The sequence below is a fragment of the Choristoneura fumiferana genome, chromosome 9, assembly GCF_025370935.1.
Source record: "Choristoneura fumiferana chromosome 9, NRCan_CFum_1, whole genome shotgun sequence".
Lineage (NCBI taxonomy): Eukaryota > Metazoa > Arthropoda > Insecta > Lepidoptera > Tortricidae > Choristoneura > Choristoneura fumiferana.
In genome coordinates, this window is record NC_133480.1 from 9,025,884 (window position 1) to 9,044,651 (window position 18,768).

At 37.2% G+C, this 18,768-nt stretch overlaps 3 protein-coding genes across 3 annotated transcripts in view; 2 read left to right on the forward strand and 1 right to left on the reverse strand.

Moving 5' to 3' along the window:
- The first annotated feature begins 65 nt into the window (after nt 1-65).
- On the forward strand, nt 66-8,355 carry mRpL44 (mitochondrial ribosomal protein L44). Its single transcript, XM_074092185.1, has 6 exons — nt 66-234; nt 330-608; nt 781-941; nt 3,301-3,427; nt 6,501-6,674; nt 7,928-8,355. The coding sequence occupies exons 1-6, from the start codon at nt 165-167 to the stop codon at nt 8,083-8,085; spliced, it is 969 nt and encodes a 322-aa protein (XP_073948286.1). The 5' UTR covers nt 66-164; the 3' UTR covers nt 8,086-8,355.
- A 744-nt stretch (nt 8,356-9,099) lies between these two features.
- On the reverse strand, nt 9,100-14,294 carry Sas-4 (spindle assembly abnormal 4). Its single transcript, XM_074092190.1, has 3 exons — nt 10,912-14,294; nt 9,617-9,821; nt 9,100-9,293 (listed from the first exon to the last, which is right to left on the reverse strand). The coding sequence occupies exons 1-3, from the start codon at nt 14,199-14,201 to the stop codon at nt 9,162-9,164; spliced, it is 3,627 nt and encodes a 1,208-aa protein (XP_073948291.1). The 5' UTR covers nt 14,202-14,294; the 3' UTR covers nt 9,100-9,161.
- A 2,312-nt stretch (nt 14,295-16,606) lies between these two features.
- The window catches only part of LOC141431157 (nardilysin-like), a gene marked incomplete in the record, with an annotated part of 44,470 nt that continues 42,308 nt past the window's right edge, over nt 16,607-18,768 (forward strand). Inside the window, 2 exon segments of the mRNA XM_074092194.1 lie at nt 16,607-16,862; nt 17,138-17,345. Coding sequence (XP_073948295.1) covers nt 16,633-16,862; nt 17,138-17,345 — 438 coding nt within the window.

The following is an 18,768-nucleotide window of genomic DNA, read 5'->3' on the forward strand; positions in this document are numbered from 1 at the left end:
AATCGAACCGTCAGACTGCGAGTAGGTATTTTTTCTATGAAAATAACCGGCCGTGGGCAGGACAGGACAGTACCGTCAGATCTGTCAGTCACACAGGCCAGGCAAGGAGAAGGAGAATAAGAATATGTTTTAGGAATTAATGTAACTGTTTATATTTCATAGAAATGGCTCTCGTCAAGTTTTGCGTGCCACTCCTAACAAGAACAGTAAGAATATGCCCTGTGGCCAGACAAGGTTGGTACCTTACTAGGTGGTCCTAATATTCATGTAATTATCTATTTTCATTCCTGTCCGTGAGTGAAATGTTTATATAAAACTCTTTATTTTAGCTCAAAAAATCCACCGATGGGTGGCTCCTACGCTAATGGAACTGAAAAGACGGGAGAAGAAGCTTGGTGGCAAGAAAATAAATCCGAGAAACACTTTTCTGGAATGGAATTTAGAGGCTGAATTGTACGCCTTTGGAAAGCGCTTGAATGAAGACTTCGATTCAGATCTCTTACTGCAGGCTTTTACTGACAGAACTTATGTTATTAAAGAGGAAATGAAGCAGAAAGAGTTGGAATTTGATTTGAAAATGAAGGACAATAGGGTATTGGCAGAAGAAGGTAATTCCTTTTATTTCTTACATGTAAGAGCATGGATTTGTGCCAACCCTAAATAAATGAGGCATGCAGTTTTTTTTTTACTTTTAACATAAAAAGAAAATTAACTATTATTATAACTAACTTGTGATAGCTGTACTTATTGACCCTTACATCTATTTATTCATGGTTCTAGGTGAAAAATTTATGAAGGAGTATGTTCAATTGTACCTCGAAGCTGCATTGCCGAAATTTCCATTGGAAGGAGTGGCTGGGGTCTGGCAGCACCTCACCAGTGAAGCCACCCTGGCCAATGTCTCTGCGCACCTGGGCACCAAGGATATTATACTGGCTGCTGTAAGTAGTCTAAAGATGTGTTAGCCATTTGCCTTACTACTTATTTTTTTCCTTTGAATGAATCTATATCTTAGCTTTTACTGTTGACACACACATGCCTTGTTGATACCATTGTGTTCCATCCAGCGGTAATAGTACATTATGTCTTAAGGGCGGTAAATAAGGATTTATGAACAAGAGTCTACTAGAAGCCCAAAGTAGAAGACTGAGGGCTTTAATGAGTCGATGTTCGTAATTCTAGTACCACCCATGCGACATACAATGTTTTTCATCACATTTGCGAGTAAAATTGTATATTTCTAAAAGAAGAAATACAATTGTTTCAAATATTGGCGATACCCTAGGCTGCGCTCTTGGCAGCATCGCCCTCCTCCTACCTCAGCATGTGCCTGAGCCGCGTGTGCATTTGTAAAAGGAAAACTACTTTTTTTTTTAAATTGTCGATACCGCTGATTGCGCTCTTGGCAGCGCCAGCTCCCCGCCGCCCTCCCCCTCCGCAGCATGTGCATGGCGTGCGGGTGCAGCGCGCGCACGGAGCAGCAGCACACCATGCAGTAACAAACTCATTTACCAACCTTGGGCTTCATGGCATGAAAAATCTGGGCGTCAAGGTCTTCACCAAGGGCATCACCCTCAAAGGATGACGGTAGATAGCGGTACATCATTATCGATGTTTTAACGAGTTTTACTTCATAAATCACTAATAAATAGAACTCTCTTCTCATAAACACATTTAGTACAGGTAATTACACGTTTCCACAATTTTTCACTATGTCAAATCAAACTTTCGACTACCTACTTAGATTTCAAAATAAAATAGTGGAGCAAAACAAAATAGTACATTGTGTCTTAAGGGCGGTAAATAAGAAATTGCGAACGTGAGTCTATTAGAAGCCCGCAGTCGAAGAAGGCTTTAATGAGTCGATGTTGGTAATTCTAGTAAATCCCGATACCTTAGGCTGCGCTCTTGGTAGCGCCGCCCTCCCCCTCCCGCAGCATGCGCCGCAACGTGCGTGTGCATGTGGTCCTGCAGGCCTGCAGCAGGAGCCCGCGCAGCACCATCAGTATGGGCACTGACTCATTGACCGACCTTGGGCTTCATAAAAAGAAAATTTGTATGGGCAATGACTCATTTATCAACCACGGGTTTCATGACAAGCACATTAAGGTCGAGGGTTTTATTTGGGGGGTTGCAACCAAGGTAGCCTGCATGTTACGACACTGACACACTATTTACGAGCAAGTGTGATGAAAAAGCCTTATAAAGCAACTAGCTGTTGCCTGCCACTGCATCAGCAAAGAACTCGTTTATCACGATCCAATGGAACTAAGCAATTTTTAGCGACCAAAACTATCCCTCCCAGGGTCTCAAATTATCTCCTTGCCAACTTTCATCTTTTAATTGGTTTAATGATTAAAGAGGATAGATAGGCAGCCAGAAAGACAGATTGTTACTGTCTCATTTATGTTATTAGCAAAAAAAAAGGATTTTCATGCTCTAATGAAATCCACCCCCATCAGGCAATCTTTTAGGGAAGGCTTGAGAAGAATGTGGCTTACACCTTCTCCTTAAATATTTGAGAACATTCCTTTGTTTAATATGCTTATGTATTATGTGTATTATGGTCATATATATAGTAGTTTATTTATTTATATTGTAGTTTATAGTTTAAAGCACTGTATAGTAGCTTCCACTATTTTAACTCTTAAACTCACTCTTTGTCGGACCCTAACGTATTGCTCCTCTCCTCTCATCCACTCAAAGGTTGACTGGTAGAGATCCTTTAAAGGGATAAGTCCGCTTTTGTACAAGAATCTTAAAGTTTGACAGTTGTTTTTTGTTAATTTTTTTTTTGTACAATAAAGAGTTTACATACGTACATACATACATACACATACATATTTACAAATAAATTATATTAAGAAATGTATTGTATTGTATCTGCCTGGAGAGAGCTCTCTAGGACAATGTGGTTTCCCCTACAATATACAAGGTACTTACAAGACAACTGATGACTGGATGGCCATGTGGTTAGAGTACCTGACTATGAAGTTTGAGGTCCCGGGTTTGATTCTTGGTTGGGGCAGATATTTATGAATAGGTAATAGAAATGCCTGTTCTCGGGTCTTACATATTAAATAATATTAAATATGTATTTATTTATATAAGAATGTTTATCTGTTGCCTAGTATCCATAGTACTAGCTTTGCTTAGTTTGGAACTAGGTCAATTGGTGTCAGGCGTCCCATGATATTTATTTATATATTTTTATCTATTGGATCAAATGAAAACATCAAAAAATGTTATCATTAAATGTTGTTGTTGATGTTGTTGTGGTCTGATGTTTTTTTTTTACAGGAATATCCAGTTGACAACTACACATTAGCCACAGCATTCAAAGCCATAGTGGGGGCACTTCTGCAATCTTCTGGAGAAGACAGGGCGGCCCATTTTGTGAGGGACTTTGTGATCACACAGCTGCAAGGTAAGTGATTCTTATACTCTATTCCAATGGAATCAGAAAATCATGTAAGTAAACAAAGATATTTTTAACGATTACTCCATAGTTCTTACATGTGAATGCCAATCCTGATCATATTCACATCTCAATGAAGCCACCATTGTTTAGTAGTACATTTTGAGTAGGTAATTTTTTTCAGCATAGTTGTTTTTTTATATTTATAACTAGCTTTTGCCCGCAGCTTCGTCCGCATGGAATTCATTTGCATTTTTCCGGGATTAAAAGTAGCCTATGTCACTCTCTGGCCCTTAAACATCTCTATGCCAAAAATCACGTCGAACCGTCGCTCTGTTTCGGCCATTTCTTCTCTGACAATTGCCCCATTGGACAGAAGCCATTTATTTAAAAACTAGCTTTTACCCGCGGCTTCGCACGCGTAAACTATTCGGTCTGGTGTTGTAATTGAAATTTTCGGGATTTTACAAAAATTCCCTGGAAATTCCCAAAATTTATATCGTGGTCTTCATTGAGGTTGTGTTGTGAATAACTGTGCAAAATTCAAGTCTCTAAACCCAGTGCTGAAATTTCAAAAAATTTCCCTATCCAAATTCAAATTCAAATCATTTATTCAGTAAATAGGCCATAGCTTTCGGAAAGACCATCATTGCCAAGAAGAATGCGCCGCAAGAACCTTGGCAGAAAGTCATTTTTCAAAATAAAATACTTAAAAACTACAGTAAGTTTACAATTTAAGAAAAAAATACAAAATAAGTAATAATAATAATAATAATACAGGGATGTATGAGGTCCCTTAGTTACAAAACTATCCCGTGGGAATATCGGGATAAAAAGTAGCGTATGTGTTATTTCAGACGTCCGGCTACCTACATACCAAATTTCATGGCTCTAAGCCCAGTGGTTGTTATTTCGACATTATATACCTAGGTATCTCGTGGGAATATCGGGGTAAAAAATAGCCTATGTGTTATTCCAGAGGTCCAGCTACCTACATACCAAATTTCATGGCTCTAAGCCCAGTGGTTGTTATTTCGAGATTTTATCCCTAGGTATCCCGTGGGAATATCGGGTCAAAAAGTCGCCTATGTGTTATTCCAGACGTCCAACTACCTACATACCAAATTTCATGACTCTAAGCCCAGCGATTGTTATTTCGAGATTTTATCCCTATCCCGTGGGAATATCGGGATAAAAAGTATCCTATGTTTTAATCCAGATTACAAACTAACTTTTCGCCAAATTTCATCCAAATCCGTCCAGCCGTTTCAGCGTGAAGAAGTAACAAACATACTCACTCACTCACTCACAAACTTTCACATTTATAATATTAGTAGGATAATTGGTTTAAAATAAATGAAGTTGTATTTTCATTTCGCTATTATTTTATCACTAGCGTTTACCCGCGGCTTCGCACGCGTACATCATTAGATACAGCAGTTGAATTGAAATTCTGGGATTTTATTAAATTCTCGTGGGAATTCCCTAAAATTACATTGTGGTTTTCCTTGACGTTATATTATAACAAACATGCCAAATTTCATGACTCTAAACTCAGCGGTTGTTATTTCGAGATTTTATCTCTATCCCGAGGGAATATCGGGATAAAAATTAGCCTATGTGTTATTCCTGATGTCCAGCTATATACGTACAAAATTTCATGACTCTAAGCCCAGCGGTTGTTATTTCAAGTTTTTATCCCTATCCCGTGAGAATATTGGGATAAAAACTAGCTTATGTGGTAGTCCAGATGTTCAGCTACCTACATACCAAATTTCATGACTCTAAACCCAGCGGTTATTATTTCGAGATTTTATCCCTATCCCGTGGGCATATTGGGATAAAAAGTAGCCTATGTCAAAGTCTAAAACTCGGCCGTCTAGACAGAGCCACGATGAGGTGTGGTGCGGGGGAGAGCGGCGTGGCCCCGCGGGCGCCCCGTCCATTCCGACGTTCAGTGAGCGATGGTACTGCCTGCGAAGGGTGTTGTAATTTGTCGTGAATAAAATTTTATAATTGTTCCGACACAGGAGTGGCCAGTTAATTAGAAATGCGTTGTACATGTGAAGTATACGGCTGTATGTCATAAATATGACGGCTGTATGTGTGTAAATCATTTGTTTTGGGGCTATAAAAAAAGTTATGACTTGATTTAGTTTAGACAACATTCACTTATTGCATATTTAATCTTGCTCCTAATTTGTAATGGACAATATTCCACTTGGGTTTAATTAATTTACAAAGTTGTTTTTTAAAGAGGTTAGACCGCCGGCTGCGGGACCGGGGATTAGACTATTATTTAAGTTAGCTGGTAGATTTATTATTAAGTAGTATTTAGCTCTTAGGTATATGATTGTATTTTCTAAATAAATGACATTTAACAAAGTTCACTTTGGATAGTATTCATTTTGGTATAGATTCATAATGGTCGATTGAAATGGACGATTTTCCATTTGCACCGAATGACAGTAAATCGTTATAGTGCGGGTGGCTGTGACTCGCTTCGTTGCTCAGTGCATCCCCATATTACTCGCACCCATTAGGGTCTCCCCAGACCTATCGACGCAGAATCGGCTTCAGCCGTTCAAAAAACTCTTTATGTCCACGCAATAAGAGCGAAAAAAAACCTTTTCCCGCCGTTACGCGTAGTTTCGCGTCGACCATGCCGACCAACGTCTTTTTCGCCCTTATTGCGTGGACAAGCGTTTTTTGATCGGTTAAAGCAGATTCCGCGTCGAAAAGTTTGGGGAGACCCTAAAGCAGCGTTTCCACCACAGATGTGCGAGGATGTGTTGCGAGGAATATGTTTTTCATTAACCGATAGGAACCGCTTCATTTACCTCGCCTCGCTCCGCTCAGCTGTTTCCAACAGAGATGTGCTGTGCGAGGATGTGTGTGGATGAAGAGGAGGAGCGTTTCTATTGGTTAGTGAAAAACACATCCTCGCACATTATTGGTGGAAACGCTGCTTTTGGACTCGTACTGAAACAACATTACATTTTAAATGCTTTTCTTTGGAAACCCTGCTGAACTCCAGTTAGCGGCCTTATGGTTAATACCTGTAGCCTCTGTATTTTTCCAGGGCAAGATGTCAATGAATACTGGCACATCGAGGATCCCTGGGCATTGCTCACAGGGCTCTTAGCTAGCCAGGGTGCGGAGGTGGAGCCCCGACTGATCGGAGAAGTTGGCAAGAGCACAATCCTTGCCTGCTACAGAGTTGGCCTTTACGTCGAAAAGAGGATGATATCTTCAGGTATGTTATGGATAAGGAAGTATTGATCCTTATTAAAAAAATGGTTTAAAAATTGTGCATCCACCACTAGGGTTGCCAACTTTTTTACAAAAAATAAAGTATATTTACGTCTGAGAAGGGAAATAAACAGTATTTTCTTCTCTTTATGTTTTAAAGACAAATTTTTGGGTGCTTCTCGCAAAACTTATCAATTTAGTTTCATTTTTCAAAATCCTCATAGACAGAGTCAAAACTAAAATTAAGATAAATAAGGAGCAAAATTTTTACTAAATTTACATTGGCAGATTCGTTCTGAACCACCACTATTGTGACTATGCTGTACTGACTTACCCCCTTATTCATAAAACTTAACAAGCCTATGTTAACTAACAAATGCTTTGTCCCTTTCTAACAAATACAAATGTCGAAGTGACAGATAAGGACAAACGAATTTTAGCGGCATTTTAACTAAAATAGGTTTGATTGTCGTTTATGAATAAGGGGGTTAGTGTGTACTTAGTGTTAGGCCATGTTGATGCTGAAAACAGTATTTTACATACTTTATTTTAGTTCAACAGTAATAGTTATTTATGCAACTGTATCGTAATAGGGGTCCTTAAAACACGAGTGTGGGTTTATGAAACGAGGCGTAGCGAGGTTTCTGCCGTGAAGCAGCAGTGCTTGCACTGTGTTTCAGCGTGGAGAGTAAGACAGCCGGTGAAATTACTGGCACTTGAGGTATCCCATCTTAGGCCTCTAGGTTGGCAATGCATCTGCAATCACCCACGTGACGTCACATGTAAGTATGCAAGTCTTTCTCTGTCTAAGGTAGCTTAAAAATTGATTTTCTATTCAATAACAGGCATTGTAAAGTTTTAATTTATAAAATAAATAAAAAATCGTCAAATACCTTATTGGGTAGTTTCCTGGATGAAAAAAAAAGTAATTTAATTATTCCGTTATTTCGATTATCACTAAATATTAGGCACATATATATTTCTTTGGAAATGAAACAAAAAATTACAAAGATGAGCGTCAAAGTTCGGGAGTTGGGGCTCGTGACGTCACACCGTGCAAGTGTCGCAGGGCTTGACGTCACGCCGAACTTTAACCGGCTATTATCTTCATTCTTTGTTTAATTGGCTGAAGAACAAAAAAACTGTCCAATATTTTCTGATAAAGTAACTCACGGACTAATTAGAATTATTAAACTATTTTTTAGTATACTTTTCTTTCCAGCAAATAAAGAAACGACAATTTCTTATTACTTCTAGGTTTCGGAGAAAACGTGGGCACGGCTAAAGAGATGGCCGCGAGAGAAGCTCTGAAGAAGATATTCGGCACTGAAGACCACATGAAGCCAATCAATTTCCACCTGCAAGGCATACCCAAGCCCAGTTCACAAGCCCGATACCAAATAACAGCCAGTTGAAATTATTCTATGTCAGCCAGTATAGTTAGCGGTACGCAGATTTTTATCACTTTCGTATCGTATTTTCACGGGTGTGATGTCGAAAATTGGCCCCCAGGTCTTTATTTGGCATCAAGTTCAATAAATAGTTAACAGCTAGGAACCGAAAGCCGAAATATTACCGTTGACTATTGGCAAAATAGAGGTAATAAGAATTTATTTGTAAATGTAGATAATATCCTGCAAGACAGTGTGTAGTTTGTGATAAGGATTAAATTGTAGTACTGTTAACAGTGTTTCATTAAAACAAAATATTAAAAACAGTTTTTATTAAATTTCTGTTCTTATAAAATTAGCTAATATATAATTTAAACTTAGAAATTCATTACAAACAATGTTGGCACGTTCGAAGTTAAAGTAAGCTAAATGATAGGTACTTGCGTTTTATTTTCACAGAAATTGAAGTATAAATCAATATAAAAAGTTTACAAAACCTTGTTATTATTCACACTAATTTACCTTTAACTTCTGGATCAAGATGAGCCATACCGCAATGGAAACGTAATACACATATATATTTTTTTTAAATGTTAGGAGGCCGTTCTTTCCTGACATATGAAAAACACATGATTTGTGTAGGTGGTACAGAATTCGCTATTCCATTTTTCTGCGAACAAGGTTGAGCTTCATCCCTCAACCAACCTCACTAACTCATGTAATTATTACCTAGTCAACAACTTGTCTCGGCCTAAACTGCTTCTGTTTATCCAGGCACTGAATCCATGATGAGGTTGCCATGCTTGTCTTTGATGCAAACTCTAGCGGAAGCATAGCGGGTCTCTGAAGTGCCATCCCTCAACAACCCACCTCACTAACTCATTTAATTACGTATTACTTAGTCAACAACTTGTCTCGGCCTGGACTGCTTCTGTTTATCCAGGCACCGAATCCATGATGAGGTTGCCATGCTTGTCTTTGATGCGAACTCTGCCGGAAGCATAGCGGGTCTCTGAAGTGCCATCTCAACAACACCTCACTAACTCATTTAATTACGTATTACCTAGTCAACAACTTGTCTCGGCCTGGACTGCTTCTGTTTATCCAGGCACCGAATCCATGATGAGGTTGCCATGCTTGTCTTTGATGCGAACTCTGCCGGAAGCATAGCGGGTCTCTGAAGTGCCATCGTTATACAGCAACTTCACAGTTCCATCGGGAAATTCGCGCCGCTAAAAAAACGCAATACTTATACATTATATGTTGATGACCAGTGGCACTGATGCAGTATTTTTCAAGGTCTTGCTAACAGTTTTACCACACACATATGTGCATCCAACATAAATTCTTTAGCAAATGAAATTACAACAACTTCTGAGGGTCAATTTTTGAAGTCAATCAAGTCAATGGCTCGAAAATAGTTGATGTTAGTGCATTTTTACAAAACACGAGCGTAATTTTCTACTGCTCTACTGTTATTTTAAAAAATCACACCGATTTTCGGTCGGGCGTTAGACAATATAGTCTCAGGCTCCTGTTTGAATTCAAGTCTCACCTTATGATCCCTAGTGTGCACCTCGACCTGCCCGTTGGCGAACACGACGCGTCGGTCGCCGGAAGCGGCCACGGTCAGGGTCGCCCCGTCCGGGAACCGCCATTCCTCCCTCACGTGCTCGTTCTTAGGGTCGAAGTAACGAACGCTGCCGTTGGGCAGCCGAATCTCTGATGAACCATCCTTATAACGCTTTTCTACTTGCCCACTGAAAGCATATTTTGACGTTATCGTTTGGTAGGTATATTGTGCTGTGCCTCAAGCGCACACATTGAGTTTTACAAAATAAATGTGCATGTCAATAGCGTTCTAGGCAAGCACCTCATTGTCGCTCCTCTGTCATCCATCAGTTATCATACATTATAACTAATGGTAGATAGAGAGTGTGAATGTGGTCGCGATTATCCTCACTTTAGACAATACAGCCATAATAGTAAAAGAGAACAAGTAGGCTCACTACGAACAAAAGTACATCGCGCGTTTTAAATGTATGCGCGCCGTTTGGCGCCGGTACGCACGCACCCGCCGCACGCACACACTGATAATTTAAGGAGGATTAAGTTTTCTTTAGTCAAGGCTGTGCTGCCGTCGGTGCCGCACGTTTGGATTTTAGCTCGTCTTACGCTCGCTTCGCGAGATGATCACCTTTTACGTTCGCGTACTCGTACTTACGTATTTTTTGTATTAGGTATAGTTCTAAATTAGTAGTAGTTATATAAGGGTAGTGTAATAGTTTTGTGCAAGGACACATAAAAAAATAATAGATACCTACCTACCTATAAACAATATAGTTATAGTATTATGTGTAGGTAAACATGAGTAGTATATATACAGTCGCCATCACCATTACGGCGAATTTATAAATAATATTTTTAAATTTAGTATAATAATAATAATATAACGGCATAAAATCTGTCTGGTTTCTCTAGACAGACATTAGACAATTTTAAGTTAACTTTCGTACTACAATTATTTGCCGATAGGTAATTAATCTAAATAGACGTCGACAACCCTAAGCGTCCGCGCCGGAGTAGGCAGTTAAGTCTCCTAAAGAATCGGAGTGGACCTACTTGTTCTCTTTTACTATGATACAGACTCTTTCTGGCATGTTAGGGTTGATATTGATATTATCTTGCATAAATTTTGGGTTAAAAATTGGATTGAGGCAAAAAATCTTAATATAAAATATTAAGAATAGGTATTGAGTCAATAACTTATATAAATAGGATAGGAAAATTCAAATCAAAAATAAAACAATAAAACATTCAAATGTCTAAAGCAGTTAAAATAATTCTTACTCTGAAAACTCCAGTACTTCTAATCCATCAGGATGGGTGGTGTGGCATGTTTTTGTTTCAGCATAATAATACTTTATCCTGCCTTCATTATAGAAGTTCTCCTTAATATCACCATTGTAATAAACAAACTTGCTATACTTCCCATCAGCTGATAAATACTTTATATTTCCATTGGGGAATCTCAACTCTCTACTCCCATCTGGTTTCCTCAATTCTGTTGGTTTTAGTTCTGTTTTTGTCAGACTGCTTTTGCTAACAGCTGGTTCAGGGCTAACAGCCAATCTATTGTCATATTGGTCTCTATTTATAACAGTAGGTTGTTGCTGACTACTGTAAGTGTGGTTCGAGACTGGTGATTTAGACTTGCATTGAGAATTGGATCTTGAATAACTGGACAAGTAATCAGGTTTCTGAGACTCTCTGGTTACGTTTATTGGTGATTGGCGGCCACTGGATGACCTATGACTTAGTATGGACACTGGAGATTTGGATCTGTTTACATTGGACCCACTAGGTTGGTATGATTGATTTGGAGATTTTGAATTCCTAGCTGAACTTGATGTAGAATTTGATCTACGAATGAAGAAGGCATCAGTATTTTCGCTTGTGCTTTTTTCATAACTGTATTGACAACTAGATTGGCTTGATTTGGATCTATTTGCTATATTAGATTGATCACTGTGTTTTGAATGTTCCTGAAATCTTTCCATGTATATTTTTTCTAAGCTGTTCTCTCCTTCATTGTCAGACATGTCCCTGCTGCTAATTGATTCAATATCTTTTAAACTTTCTATTTCATTGTCTGAGAGATCTCTATCTGGTTCTTCATAAGGATATGTTTCTACATTTAATGTTTGATTTCTCTCTGTGGGACTCACAACATCTCTCTGGCTGAAGTATTTTGCATAACGTGAGGTAACATTAAGATTGGGGACACTTTTTGCTCTAGCTCTAATTGGATTTTTAACTGCATGTTGAACTCTTCGGCTTCTGCTTTGCCTTTCTATTTCAAATGCTTTGTATTTGACATCTGGATCCAGTTCAACATGCGATTGTGTATTATTTGTTTTCATGTTGGTTAATTTCTTATTAATTTCTTCCAGGTATTTGATATTCGACATTCGACGAGTAATATCATTACTATGTTGTATCCTACGATTTTCTTTCTTCAATTTTTCTACTTCATCTTGCAATTCCTTTTTCTCTTTCTCAATGATTTTCAATTGATTACGAAGTCTTGCAACTGTAGTTGTAGACTTTGCATCCTTAAGTCTTATTTCTTCTTTCAAATCACTTATTTCTTTCTTTAAGTTAATAACTTCATCTTTTTCTTTTTTATTAAGTCTGCCTCTCATCTCTCTGACTTGTCTTTCATATATTTGTTTTTGTTTATTTAATTTATCTTTCTCTTCAGCTAGATAGTATTCAGACAAAATTTTCTCTTCATTGAACTTTTGTTCAAATGCTGATTTTTCTTCATAAAATTTGTGCTTCTCACACTCGATTTCTTCACGCATTTTCGTCAAGTTAGAGTTTTCCTTTCTAAAAGTTTCTATTTCATCTTCTAATTCCTTTAATCTATCTTTTAGCAGGTCACTTGTAGCAATTAGTTTTGCATTCATCTCTGCCATTTCAGCTTTAAGAATGTCATTGTCATTGTCATTTTGACATGGCTCGTTTTGTGGCTGCTTTTCAGCCTCCTTGCTTAATTTTCTTGGTTTGTCATGTTGGTCAGCATTTTTCTGTCTGTTTTTTCTATTAACTTGATCAGAGCTATTGGTTTCCTCTACAGTGTTACATGAGCAACAGCTAGACGCAGAAGTGCATGTTTCATTGCAACATTCTGTATAATCACTGTTGCATGTATCAGCTTCACTCTGTGAATTTTCATTTCTAGTTCTATGCATATTAGGGAATATTGACATCAATTTGGGATTATTGGCCAAGCACTTCTGCATAATCAGAGGTGTACTTTCACCTGAGCACTCCAAGTCACTACTTTTCAATCCTTTCATATTCCTATTTAAAAATCTTCCAATGAATGAATTGTCTATATCAAAACTTTCACGATCAACCTTGTTCTCAAGCAATTCGAACATGTTCTGTTCTGCAATTTCTCTATCTTGTTTCAATCTCATAAGATTTTCATCACAGCTGATGTCTGATATTACACTTTTTGCTGGTGAGGTGAAATTTTTGTAATAATCACTTTGTTTAAGTTGCCTTAAGAAATCATCCTGTTCCTTAGTCAGGACTGCAGCCCATGTTTTGCCTTTGTTACCTAATAATGGGTGTTTTCCTTTTGGTGGCTGTATTCTCACTTCTTTTTGTATGAGTGGAAATGTTGGTTTGGAAACATGAACCTCACAAGTACTAGAGTCAACTGAGGGGACAGTTGATTGTTTGCTATTACTTTCTTGCGTAGTATTTTTAGATACCACTTTAATATTTGGTGACAGTTTAGATGTCTCCCCAGCCTTTTGTGAGTTTTCTTTAGCATTTATTGGTGACTTTGGTCCATCAACCACAATTTGTACTTCAACATTTTTCTTTTTACTGATTTTAGGCAGATTTTTTTGTAGAGCTAACTTCTTACTTGAATTTTGCTTCCATGGCAAAGAATGTGTATTTTGGATAACAATATCATTTTTCTTAAGCCCAAACCTCGCCATGCCTTCTCCTCTCCTTAGAAAAGGTTGTTTTCCTTTATTGGGCAGATCATTTTCTCGCTGTAATATTTTGCTCTTAGGTGCATTCATTTCATTTTTCATTTTCTCTATAATAAGTGCTTCGAAATCTTTCTTGGGAGACAATATAGGCATGTCATCGAGAGATATTTGTTTCTTGATAGGTAAAGATTGGCTTTCAGCACTATTACCAGATATGTTTTGACTGGGTTGCTTTGATGAAACAGATGCCTTACTTCTTATAGATAAAGGAGATTGGAGAATAAATTCCGACTCTTGCGATAGATTAAGAACAGAAACTCCATCAATAAGATCATTAGGTTTTACTTGAGGTGATTTATTACTTGTATATCGAGGAGTAGCATCATTAGAAGAGTCCCCAGGATTCTCAAGCAAACTCCGAAATGTGTTAAAACTCGTACTTTGGCTGAATTGGCTCACAATTTCTGTTAAAGTGGAGCTTTGCGGCGATTCCTGATACTGTAGACGCTGCTTTTGAAGTTTACCTTGCTGCATCAACTGCAGCTGGCGCAACACATGCAATCGCTCCAGTATTTGTGAAGGAGACAAGGAAACATCACTTCCTGAATATGACTCCTCCATTTTCACTATTTCTTTAGAAAATCATGCCGTACGGTTGTCTAAATAAAATAATTTCTGAAAAACTTTATTTATTGATAAGTCGAAAGCGTTACAAATTACAAATACAAACTTTTCGAATGACATTGACAGCTAGGGATCGAAAAATCGATTAATCGACGGCAAATGTAACATTAATAATCGATTATTCTTTAATGAAAATTTAATCTAAAAAAATAAATATTTCCTTTTTTTTTTCTTTTAAATCTTGATTCCGGTCTAGAATTTTGGTAATATTTTAGTTAACGCGTTAAACTACTGGTCTCGAACAACTCGTTGAGTTTACTAAACTTTACCTAGTCTGTATTTCGGTTGCTTATGTCAATGTCAATCAATTCAAGTCAAATAATAAGTTCCGTTTGGATTTATTCATCTTTTGTCGGTCATCGTTCATCCACCATTACCTCTCATATTTCGTTTTCTAGATTTTTTTTACCGTACAACGGCAAAAACTACTAGACACTGGCAAAATTGTCCTCCGATGGACAGAGCCATATTTTTTTTAAAGAAACAACAACAACAACAAGTTCCGTTTGATCCAAAATAAATACCAGCTGGAGGATTCGCGCTGTCATCGTTCATCCACCATTACCTCTCATATTTCGTTTTCTAGAATTTTTTTACCGTACAACGGCAAAAACTACTCTAGACACAGGCAAAATTGTCCTCCGATGGACAGAGCCATATTTTTTTAAAGAAACAACAACAACAACAAGTTCCGTTATCGCGTCACAAACCCACTAAGTGAGACCCAGCATTCGTTCTTTTTCCACGCCACGCGGAAACATACTTGACAGTAAGGGACGAATGATTTTCGTGACTCGCTTGAGTTTTGACACCGGCACTGCTACGCAGGATTATTGCGACTTCAAATGCATATTTGTATTATCCGCGATTAATCGATTACTCGAAATCGACTAATTTCAAATTATCGATTAGCAGATAATCGATTAGTTCGCTTCGATTCGCATCCCTATTGACAGCTACGGATAGTGTTGCCTAGGTAATATATCTATAAATCCCCAAGCTTCATCCCAATAAAATTTAATTTTAACTTTGATTTAGAATGCTAACTTGCAAACCCAAGAGTAAGAGTTAAGTTATCGTTTGCAATAAACCCAAAAGTTTCATTTAAGAAAGCTAATGTCTAGGAATACATACTAGGAGTACATACGTATGCGTGCAATTATACGTAGGTTGTAAAAATTAGGTAAATGAAAATTCACTATGCCGAATAGCTGGAAATTAATTCGCATATTGTAGTTTGTGGTATTTTGGATTTGACACACTCTTTTTTTTTTGAGGTTAAAGCCTGATCAGAAAAAAAAGAAATCAAGAAGTTTACCCTTAAAACGCATTGCTTATATTCTTAGTCATGCTTTATCAGTTTTATTTTTACTCACGCAGTTTGCGTATTTGTCACAGACGCGCTTTCAGAGGGCCTACTCCGAAGTCCGAAAATCGAAGTTCGTATAGTACCGTCCCTCTCGCTCTCGTATTTAATATTACAAGTGTCAGAGGGACCGGACGACACGAACTTGGAGTTTGGAATTTCGTAGTAGCTCTGCAGACGCGTAAAGGTGAGGAAATTTATCCGAGTAATAAATACCCTTATATTACATAGAAATACTAAATTGGTAACTCTACCCACAGATAGTGTAGTAAAATGAAACTTTGGGCACTCAATGTAAACAAACACATTCGAAATAAAAATCGGATACACCAACATTATCAATAACTTCTCCTTGTTAAGATAATAAATAACAAATGTGGAAAACAAAGTACTGTGAACTTGTAATTTACTGACAAATATGATAAAAAAATCTCGGTTCAGCATATAGAATAATTTAATTCTAATTTCGTTGCTATCGGATTTGAGACCCTAGAGGGCTACTACGAAACTCGTAATTCGAAGTTCGTGTCGAGCGGTCCCTCTCTCGTATTAAACAGTATAAGTGTCAGAGGGACCGCACGACACGAACTTCGATTTTAGAGTTTCGTAGTAACCCTGCTGGATCCTTATTAGTAATCTGTGGTCCCGGCGCACAAGAGAAGTGAAAAAGCGCCCGACACTAGAGGGAGACCAAAGGGCTGGCAGCTATCTCTATCAACGAATCGCCATCGCCATTCAACGAGGGAATGCTGCCAGCCTCTTGGGCACCATGCCACGGGGGCCTTTTTTAGATTTAAATTTAGTAGGTATTAAGTTTTTAAGTTAGGTAGTGAGTTTATAGTTAAGTATAATACGGTTATTTTTTTCTTAAATTCTTGATTTAAATAAAAAAATGTTATTAAACGACATTTTATGACTAAAATACTATTTATAAACTGTAAACACCCGTTAAATAATTGGTTTTTCTCCTCTAGCAACTCATCACCATGCTTTTGCCAATAAATGTCAAAATTCTTGTCCATTTTTATTCAAAAAACATCTGGTTATTTGCAGGCAAAACACAGTGTAGTCATCATGTCTAAACGGAGTGGTTTTCACAGAGCTCCTAAATTCAAGCCTGAAGTGAAAGTGGTCAATAGCCGCTCAAAACCAACGATTAATCTGTCAAGGAAGGAGAAAGTCGAAGTACTCCCCGAACCCATCAAATCGCAAGCTGATAAAAAGTTATACAAGTAAGGGGCCTGGATTTTAAATTAAATATGTGTAAATGATACATTGCCTTAAGTTTTTTATCCATTGCCAGTCATTGTACGGGCGATCTTTGACTAATAATTAAAGTTTATGGGGGTTGCTCTCATTTACGCGTTTTACGCATTTCGTCCTAAAAACATTGTGATTTCTTATTAGATTTTGAGTAAACTAGTGATAGTAATAGTCGCATTACAAATTCGTAATAAATTGGGAACTGGACTTTGAACTTACGTTGTTTCATGTAATTTTATTACAGAACAATAAGGTTAGAAAATGGTTTAACAGCATTGTTGATTTCGGACCCGAGCAAGCCAGCGGTTTCGGGTGAAAGTTCTAGTGAAGAGGAAAGCAGTGGTTCGGATGAGTCCTCAGGTCCGGAGAGTGAGGGGGCACACTCAGAGCGCTCTGCAGCCAGTGACCATCATGAGACTAAACGAAGGAATGACTTTGATGAAGAGAAACTGGTGAGTACATTTTTTTACCATCATACTAATTTATTTATTTATTTATGATTTACAATTATCTACCTTATCTCAGTATAACTCAACTTACAAAAATAATAATTGAAGAGAAGATTGTTGATTTGATGTAAATTATTAACAATATTATGACTTTTAAATATTATGTTTTTTTTATTTGTTAAAATTCAGATCATGGATTGAAATTTTGTAGGTGCATGGAGGATTAACCTGTAATAATGAAGTACCTTCATTTTTTAAATAGGACTTAAATGAGATTTTAGACAAGTCAAACTAAACTCTCCCAAAAATATGAAGATAAAAAATGATAGTTAATAATAATAATAATCATTTATTGTTTTCTCTACCACCAAGTAGGTAATTACAAATAACAGTCCCAATAAAATCACAAAAGACAAAGACTCGCATGGAGGAGACTGGTGCCCAAACTAGGAGGGCCCTGTGTGTCAGGTCACCAGGTCTCCGACCTTCAGATGTCTGGAGTTATCATGTTGTAGGTATGTTAATATACATTGGGGTGCTAATATTATTGAAATGTTATTTTCAAAACCAAATTGAATGTGCATTGCTTGAAATTACTTAACTTGAATATATTATACGAAAATACATAAAATATCTTTACTGTCATAAGTAAATCGATTTACAAAGACAAATTCAAAAGAAAAGGATGTTTGTTGGAGAAAGTTAATGATTAAATTACACCATATTTACAACATCATTCAGACTTCAGGCTTGCAACATTGTTTCTTCAGTGTTTTTCTTCCAGAAAAAATAAACAAAAAAGTAGGTCACCTGAAATAATGGTCATTACAACAAAACTTTTGTTTGGCAACTATTCTATTATGTACAAGTTCATTGTGCTTTTTTCATCATGTAACTGCATTTAATATTGACCTTCACCTAAGATACAACTAACCTTGACTTCAATTGTACTGCATAATTTCTCTTATTATAAAAAATTAAGTGGCTTAACACATTGACGGACTACTTTTAATTAAACTTTGTTAAGCCTTATATTTGGGCGCCTATAGGTGTACCATCCATTAATGTTTTAACATTCACTTAATTAATGGTGATTTAGTTGTTTGCATAAATTACATGTGTTTAGGAGGTACTTTCAGTTTATGACACTTTTTGTACAATTGTTATTTACAGTTCTCATAAGAAATAGTAAGAAGCTGGGAAATATCTCAAATGTGGGTTTTGCTGATTTACATTACAAATTGTAGGAGCACTCAGGTTCTAGATAGTATTGAATATTTAGTTAGTACTGAAAGCAATCAATTTTAGATATCCTTTATCATTGCTCAGGTTCCTAGGGGGTCACAAACCAAATGCCTTAAAAAAATAGTAGTAAATTTTACTAGTTTAGTATCTTTATAAAATCCAGATTATTACCTCTCTGCCT